Source organism: Dendroctonus ponderosae, unplaced genomic scaffold, assembly GCF_020466585.1.
Source record: "Dendroctonus ponderosae isolate FM_Combo_2020 unplaced genomic scaffold, Dpon_F_20191213v2 Dpon_F_20191213_676, whole genome shotgun sequence".
Taxonomy (NCBI): Eukaryota; Metazoa; Arthropoda; class Insecta; order Coleoptera; family Curculionidae; genus Dendroctonus; species Dendroctonus ponderosae.
In genome coordinates this window covers 1-8,644 of record NW_026018894.1, presented here as the reverse complement: position 1 = coordinate 8,644, position 8,644 = coordinate 1, and the positions used below count along the sequence as shown (strand labels likewise).

The 8,644-nt window shown below is 39.0% G+C and overlaps 2 protein-coding genes and 1 long non-coding RNA gene across 5 annotated transcripts; 2 read left to right on the top strand and 1 right to left on the bottom strand.

The window, feature by feature from the left end:
• Window positions 1-2,420: 2,420 nt before the first annotated feature.
• On the bottom strand, window positions 2,421-6,534 carry LOC125505058. 3 transcript variants are annotated; one of them, XM_048667996.1, is made up of 6 exons: window positions 5,749-6,534; window positions 4,964-5,036; window positions 4,176-4,909; window positions 3,877-4,097; window positions 2,652-3,822; window positions 2,421-2,514 (listed from the first exon to the last, which is right to left on the bottom strand). In XM_048667996.1, the coding sequence occupies exons 1-5, from the start codon at window positions 5,853-5,855 to the stop codon at window positions 2,708-2,710; spliced, it is 2,250 nt and encodes a 749-aa protein (XP_048523953.1). In that variant the 5' UTR covers window positions 5,856-6,534; the 3' UTR covers window positions 2,421-2,514; window positions 2,652-2,707. The 3 variants fall into 3 exon arrangements, with proteins under 3 accessions (XP_048523953.1, XP_048523954.1, XP_048523955.1); XM_048667997.1 differs by having other exon boundaries at window positions 6,356-6,534; XM_048667998.1 differs by lacking the exon at window positions 5,749-6,534 and adding an exon at window positions 5,369-5,552.
• On the top strand, window positions 5,034-5,549 carry LOC125505060. Its single transcript, XR_007281886.1, has 2 exons — window positions 5,034-5,224; window positions 5,353-5,549. It is a non-coding gene; the product is annotated as an uncharacterized LOC125505060 (long non-coding RNA).
• On the top strand, window positions 5,625-7,610 carry LOC125505059. The gene is made up of 3 exons (XM_048667999.1): window positions 5,625-5,707; window positions 7,031-7,178; window positions 7,342-7,610. The coding sequence occupies exons 1-3, from the start codon at window positions 5,671-5,673 to the stop codon at window positions 7,511-7,513; spliced, it is 357 nt and encodes a 118-aa protein (XP_048523956.1). The 5' UTR covers window positions 5,625-5,670; the 3' UTR covers window positions 7,514-7,610.
• Window positions 7,611-8,644: the final 1,034 nt, after the last annotated feature.

The following is an 8,644-nucleotide window of genomic DNA, read 5'->3' as shown; positions in this document are numbered from 1 at the left end:
AAATACTAACCCTTCTATACAAACAGCTGAATAAAGCTTTTATTCAGCTGTTTGTTAATTAGTGACTTCTCAGAACATTCACAAAATTCAAAATTATTGCAACAAAACTATTATTTGCAGTGAGATTTTAATATATGGAAAAGCATGCATACAAATCGCAACATTTATTCTTAATTCTCCACAAATTTCATACTGAATTGAAACAATGTATGCCAGTTACAAGATAAATCCTGAGCAATATATTCTCTGACCATTGATACACCAAATAGCATCCACATATACAGGGTGATTCAAAATGGCGTCATTCCTCTGGAGGTGTTGTCTGGCGGTGTTTTAGGAAAACAGAAAAAATAGTTAAAAAAATTAACCGTGACGCGAAATTTCAACATTTTCCTCGTACTCTCCAAGTGAGCCCCTATTACCCCTTAAAAGGAATGACGCCAATTTTGAATCACCCTGTATAAGGAARCTTAAATAGGTATCTACCCATCCGAACCATTTAAAATCCATTTGCTCGACGCGCGCGATATTTTATAAAGAACAACTTTTTCCGATAGGTCCGTTTCGTTTTCGAGAAAAAAAAATAAAATGTAAAATTTCGAAAAAATAGCAAGGTTTTCACCCACCAAAATTTTTGGCGATAATTTTTTCAGTTTTTTGTTCGAACTATTCCTTGCCACGTGGTTAGATATGGAAGTTACACGACAAATCACCTTTGGTCGGTTAAAAAAAAAATCCCCTGGGAGCTACAGGGGGGAGACCAAAAAGTTTGTACGGGCCCTTATGGAAGGAAAAGTTTTAAAATTGAATAAAATTGTCACAGGGCGTTAGGATTGATTGAAATTCACACCAATTAGTATTCAGACCAAAACGAATCAACTCCATGTCAAATCGATTCGGAAAAGTGGAAGAAAAAAAACGCCATTTAACTCCATGTAATCGGCAAATTGTGGTACCGATCAACTGAAATACTAACCCTTCTATACAAACAGCTGAATAAAGCTTTTATTCAGCTGTTTGTTAATTAGTGACTTCTCAGAACATTCACAAAATTCAAAATTATTGCAACAAAACTATTATTTGCAGTGAGATTTTAATATATGGAAAAGCATGCATACAAATCGCAACATTGATTCTTAATTCTCCACAAATTACATACTGAATCGAAACAATGTATGCCAGTTACAAGATGAATCCTGAGCAATATATTCTGTGGCCATTGCAACACCAAATAGCATCCACATATACAGGGTGATTCAAAAATGGCGTCATTCCTCTGGAGGTGTTGTCTGGCGGTGTTTTAGTACAGAAAAAATAGTAAAAAAAATTAACCGTGACGCGAAATTTCAACATTTTCCTCGTACTCTCCAAGTGAGCTCCTATTACCCATTAAAAGGAATGACGCCAATTTTGAATCACCCTGTATTTGTACGCTACCTATAAAAACCTGGTAACTTTCCAATACATCTCACTTTCGTTAAATTAACAATAAAGTGCAATTTTTTCGCACTTGTTACGTAAGCCAGCCAACATCAGCAGCCGCACTTCAATGCCTTTTACCGTTTTGAAAGTATCTAACTTTCCATCAGCACAAGAGGAAAAAAGGGTTGTACAAACGACCGATTGTGATGCTGGATTGAACACGACAATCGATGGATGCATGATGGTTATTGTTGCGCAATGAATTTAGTTGAATTTGATTGTTGATTGCACATCACAAAACCATTATCCGACACAAGTGGCTTTCTTGCGCTATTCATTAAGTGTTTCTGTAACCGTAAACCTTTTAGTGCTCGATTATTTCCAAAAAAATTTATCGCAGCATATAAAAAATGCATTATTGTGTTCAAGTRGYATGAATCTGCAACTTGAKCCYGACTTAGTAGTAGAGGAGAAGTAGAGGTAATGATTGACGACATCTTATCTCACCCACAATAACGTCATCTAACATTTTTTTTCAATAGATAGTAAAAAATCGTGCAAGATCCGGACACGCTTAAACCCAGTTTCAACAACTTCATATTTAAAAATTACTCCTAAAATAACGAGACACTGATTATGCAATAAAGTTAAAATTTGTATAGCTATTAATAAAGTGCACGACAAATTTAAACATATGCTGTTACAAAGGAGCGTCCAAAAGTGATCCGATTATAATGAAACAACACTGCGAATAAAAAGTAAATGATTCAACTAATGAAAACACGCCGCTTGATGCGCCAAGTCATTAAGGCACTCCTTAGAGCTGAATCCATGGCCAAACTAGTCCAACATTAACTGGACATGAAGAAATCATAGTCGGTTGAGATATTTAAATTAATTTTGGCGCAACAGAAATAATAGCAAAACTTTTACTTTCAGTCAAGGAACGGAATTACGCAGTAATGTGCATGCACCAAGATAAGACCACTTATGCGTTATTAAGTCCAATTGCCATTTTATTCTGTAGCTAAGTTACATACCTTCAATATTTCGCCTTTCGGTCGTTGTATCAGCAAAGTGGGTCCGGACTGCCTGCAAATGGAAAACAACAGTAAATTGCCTTTAAAGCCTTAAACAAAAAATGCTTCTGACCATTGCAAAAGGGTAAAAATTCAAAAAAATATATATAAAGTTGAACATTATAAACAAAATGCAAATAGCGGCGTTACCCAGTCTTCATTGAATTCTCCCAGCAGACTGTACCCTGTGGTTACAAGCAGCAACTTCAGAGCGTTTTGTCGTTCGAAAGTTTATGGCAAAGCGGTTGAAACTCTCCCTGGAGTTGGGATTCCAGTGTCTTTAAAGCCACGAGAGCTGGATTGGGAGATTCGCGCAAATATCTAGTCAACTGGGTGCAGATGTTCTTCACAATCTCAGTTCCTTCCTCAATAATCACATCATTGGTTCGCGCGTTGCAACTATCGCCTTCGTCCTTAATCTCATCCTCCACCAATACGGTGATAACTTCGGTTGAACAGTTGTCCGATGATTGGCTCCGCTCTGGAAACAGCTGCTGTTGCCTGGGATATTTTCCTTCAGCAATGTAAAACTTTGCCCTCAGTTCCATATTACTTATTTCCACATGGAATCGCTCCGGTTTGGTATAAAGGCAGATCCACTCGATATGTTTGCAAAGCATCTCCAGCGACCTCTTGTAAATACATGTACAATCCAATGCTTCGCCATTTACTACGTGAAACACTTCAGAGTTTTTCGTACTGGGAACCCAATAGATGTCCTCTGACAACGTTTTTATATTGTGAAGAATATCGCCTGGGATCAAAGTTGTTTCCGGGCTCAGAACGTTTTGAATTGGGCGGTTTGTAGAGGCGTCCAGTAGCCGCTTCTGATAATACTGCGTGAAATTGTTATAGACAAAATCGAGCATTTGAATGCTGTTGAACTTCTTCATCAGTCCGAAGATCCTGTCCTTAATTATTCGCACTGAACTATCGATTTTTGGATTGCTCCCATTGGCCAGCTGAGGACGAAAGCATAGCGCCCATTGCTCTTTTATTTGCCAATAGTTCCGTAAACGCACGCAGTAATTCCCGTATTGCGCTGCCCTGCTTAGGGCTAACTCATACATGGTGGAGCATTCGCAGTTGGTACGAGCATACAGAATATCGCGAAAATCGTGAAAAAGCAACGGCTGATCGTCCTGGCGTATGGCATTGTCTGCTTTGATCAGCCATCTCCACCACGACTGCAACAGATGGGCGTTGCACAGTAGAACTGAAGATTTCTGCCATGTAATCTGCAAAGCAGTTTGGACAGCAGCTGAGTCATCGGTCATGAAAAGTTGGGGACCTTCGGGATTTCCTCCAAATATTGATTCTCCTGCAAAATGTATTTTTTACAAATTGGGCTTAAGCGCAAAAAACCAAAATTTACCGACTAATTCCATCAGCATTCTATAGGCAAGTGTGATAAGATCGAGCCCTTCTGTAGAAGTTATTAAAACGCCTAAAGGCAACGCCCCACACTCAAATGTGGTGGACAACACATGAACCTTGGATGCGTGGTGGGTTGATGTCTCAGTTGAGTCCACGAAGACCATGTCTGAAGCAACGGTACTTTTCTGATGCGCCCTTTTCATCAAGGGCGGGCATAGACTGAAAAAAAACATCATTATCGTAACTTTGAAGTAGGTTCAGCTATCAATTAGGAAAAGAGCTTCTAAGCTGGCTTACCATATTGCATATTCATCCCCAACAAACTCAATGGCTGCGCTGTTCGGGCTTTGCTCATTGAACTCCCGAATCTTTCCCAACATTAACTCCCGGGTGGTTTCACTTTTTCCTCTACTGCGACTATTGAACAATTGTAAGGTATCTTGATATTTCGGGCAGATGCTCCTGTCCTTTAAAGCGTGTTCATAGTCATCGCGACTAGATTGCAGTTCCAGTTTCAAACATGCCATTGCTGTGGATGGAGTGTGCCCATAATCGAAGAGATTGGCCAATTTCTGCTTGGTAGCTTTTGAAACTGGCCTGCAGCCTAACACCTCATCAGATCCGATGGGGTGGTTGTGGCAGGGGAGCAGCCTGATTTCACACGGGTACTGCCTATCAGGAGCATTTACGGGCTTGCCCCGGTATTTCTTTCTGGTGGCTGTTCTTAGCGTGACGATCATTCTAGACTCACAATTGGTGTTTCTACTCAGCCGCTTGCTATCGCCGCTGCCTTTTTTGTAGTTGGTGTTGTGGCGGCACCTTAAGAACTGTTTAAACCCCACTTTCATGCCGGTGGTTTTCCTGGTGGAGGCTACAGTGTATGAGCACTTGCTTCTCTCCTCGTATTGCTCCAACCATTCCTTAACTTCCGCCTCGGACTGGGCGTTGATCAGCAGAACCACTTCGTAAAAGCCCTTGTTCTCGTATTTGTAAAGTTGCGTGATTTTCGTATCCCAGTTGGGTAACAAATCCTGCAATTATAGAATAGGGAGTAAATGGCAAACTGGAATTGCTGGAACAGTTACCTGGATTTCTTGGAATGATACGGACGCCTTCTGTAGGTGCTCCTCGTCGATTTCAAAGTAGAAAACCATTTTCCTGCGGAAAATTGATGTGTTAAATAGCGTCTGGTAAGTTTAAAGGTACTTGCTAGCTATGCGCATTCAAACAGCTCAAATTTCTGGATTAGGGAATTGACATTGTATATGCCCGTCACTTAGGCAATAAATACTATCGGAAATTCCAGCAAATTCGAGTGCTCGATCGTGAAATGTAATCTACGTTAGGTGAGTCGCCCACATTCACAACCGTATGCAATCAGTGCATTGAATCATTCCAAATAAATGCTCAAAATATCTTCTTTTCGGAACAATAAATGAATGTAGGTATTCTAATTTGATTCAATCTCTCCTAGGTAAAACAATATTTACTAATGGCAGTTCGTCAGGTGGTCGATCGAGATAGAGAAAGTTCTGGTGCCCCCTGTTGAGATCCTAGAGCGCCGCCACTGGCATCAAGAAGATCTTCAACCACATGGTTGAGTTTACTGAACACAGACACGTTCTGCAGCGTCGTTATCTAACCAATTTACTTTCCGATTCTATGAAGTGAGCAATGAAATATTAATGTACCAGTCAGGTTTGCTAATCAGTCTATGCGAAACCTTCTAATACCACTGTAGTTCACCTGTCGAGTTCTTTTTGTATTTGTTTCGTTTTCGCGCTTCGATCGAATGGAGAGTTATGAGCGACAAACTTTCGAACAATTTGGTGAGTACCTGCAAGCATAGAGAAAGTAAAATTTTACTTACTCTATGCCCTTTTTGGCTACAGAAGTCAGGATATTTTCCATTGTCCTCATCAGGTTGAGCGATGTCGTAGCCGGGTACCACGCGATGGAAAGGACGAAGTAGCGCATTGTGAAAGTATTTGTGCATTTTCAGGCATAAAATTGAACAAGGATAACAAATGAAATTGCAAAACAAATAAATGTAGCGCTTATATACTTAAATACGCGCGCGGAAATTTGTCTAGACTTATAAATGTTGGAAATTACCGAGTTTTGAAAAATGATCTCAATTCTAAGCGTTCTAGACAAGCCTCCAGGAAACATCAAAAGCAATGAAAGTATCCAAAGTTTTAAGGAAAGAAGGGAACAAACATCCGCGACCCACCGCTGATTTTTCATGGAGAAACATTAATCGCGGCTACACAAGATTGAAATAACTAAAGGATTTCGCGTATTCTTGGATCCACTCCGTGTAAAATTATTCGACAAGCTGCTGGAGATCTGTTAATTAACGCTAAATATACAGCTGCTTATTGCCATTTGCATAAATAATTACTTTATACCAAGATAAGAATAGCAGTGTGATGATACATTCCAGTCCGTTATTTAGTGGCGGTTCTTAACTTTACCTATTGATTTGGCCTAGTGATTTCCTGCTGCAGTGGTTTTTTCGACTTTTGACTATACCATTGTAGGTGCTATAAAATACAAACATTCAATTACAAAAGCCCTTTTTAGCCCAAATGTTCAATAATAAACAAACATTTCCTGACAGGGGTTCCTAACCAAATTCCATGGTCAACACAGAAGTTCTGTCATTCCCTGTAGCGCGCCAAATTTGAATAATGTTTGTAAAGGCGAAGCAAGTATTTATTTGATTCAAATTCCAAGGATTCCGGAATCAACTTAATCCTACTTAAATACTAAAACAAGACGCCTCAGTAGATTCCGGTGGTAAAAATAAACTTATCTCACCCGCTATAAAACGCGACAAAGTGAAGTTTTATTATTAAATAAATAATTACACGGATTGTTTGAACTCACGGCCTTGATCACAAGCGAAAATTCAACAAAGCGAATGCAGCCAGTCAGAATTTAATACAAATTGAAAATATTTCTTCGATTGTTGCTATAAATACCGTGACTGCTAGCTGAGGAAATCGCTACCTCAGACCAAAACAATGTAAATACCTACGGAACTGATCTGATCACTTCTGAGAAACAACCAAGCATGAGTTCCTTCTCAGATTAATGTCTGTGTGAAAACTTTTCTGTTGAATCGTGAATAATGTTTTTTTTTGCAGGCGAAGAAAACAAAACCGAAATGACTCTAACTGAAATTCTGACCAATGAAACCAATCAAGTCACCACTGTAGTGGTGTTCGTTATCGCAGCTGTAGTAGTCATTATTTTAATATTTGTTTTGGCAGTTTTCATCGACTGCAGGCAACAGTAAGTACCTAATTAAATTACATTTCCGAATCGGCTAATCTATATAGAAAAACCTTTTTTTTCGAATATTGTTTTTCGCCCTCAATGTCTGTTTTGTCGGGATGCAGCGCGCAGCCTACGTTTTATTTAAGCTAAAACGTTACAAAGTTAATATGCTTTGCAGGAAAATTGAAGATTTTAAAGCAAAATCCTTAAGGAAAAGGATGCGAAGAAAAATTGAACGAGCCTTTCCAGTCTTGCCGTCGATCGGGGAAACATCCCAAATGGGGGACGAGCAGACCATAGTCAACCACATGGAGCAGCAAGCCACATCATCCCATGCTGATGTAGTATGAATGGTTTTAACTCGACAATAATTGAACTATTTGCATCACACCACATCTCATTACGTTATTGGATATTTTATAAGAAAATAAACCTTCTTTTGTTATATGGCATTTCGTTTGTTTAACCGCATTACGCCCAATTGAAATAAATAATAGTTTTTTGATTGCTCATAACTCGAAATTTCCTGGCATTGAAAAGTCAACGATCCACCGTGAACTGCCTCAAATTTTACAGGATAAAACCACAGCTTATATATCATGATGGATACATCGGAACCGCTCGCTTAAAATGAACCGCTTAAAACGAACCAAAAATGTTGATTTTTTCAGATTTGAAGCTTTCAGCTTGTTTTTCAAGGCACTTGTTCCATTTCTCGTTCCCTCGAGATGAACATGATGCAAAATTCGAGACTTTTGAGAATCTTGGTATTTTTTGAAAAAATCTACCGAAAAAATCCTTGGAAAATTTCGGTCAAAATTCAAAAATTTATAAGAGTGTTTTTTGAGCTCAATGGATTCTTTTCGACTCAAGACGTCCTTTAATATGTATATTTCAGATATTCGAGCCTTAAATTAGCAAAATATTGTCATTTTTGTCAAACATCGCAACCGCTCGAAAATCGCTTAAAATGAACCAAAAATGTCGATTTTTTCGGATCTAAAGCTTCCACCGTGTTTTTCAATGCACTTGTTCCATTTCTCATTCCCTCGCAACTAACATATAAGCCTTATTCTATGAACATGATGCAAAATTCGAGACAAGCTGTGATAAAACGGCGCTTGCTCCATAAAATACGAGTTAAAAAGAATCCGGATGAATGACTGTTTGCCAAAAATAGCTTCATTGAACCCCTGCCCTGCCCGACTCCCGCAAAACATTAGAACTGTTTATATTGAAATACACATGCCAGTCTCAACGTGTCGCGTGCCGGATAGTGAATGGAAAAAGGCTGGAAGGCAAATGTACTTATAAACAGCAACCATTATCCAGCAAATTTGAGTAAGTAAACCCCTATTTGAGCTGTTCTCCAAGCCGTAGATACGTTAAGTTTGGTCTATAATACTCCTCAAGGAGCAGACTTTTAGTTGGCGAGACTTTAAGGTCATATTTACACCTGAAAACATTATATATGAACATGT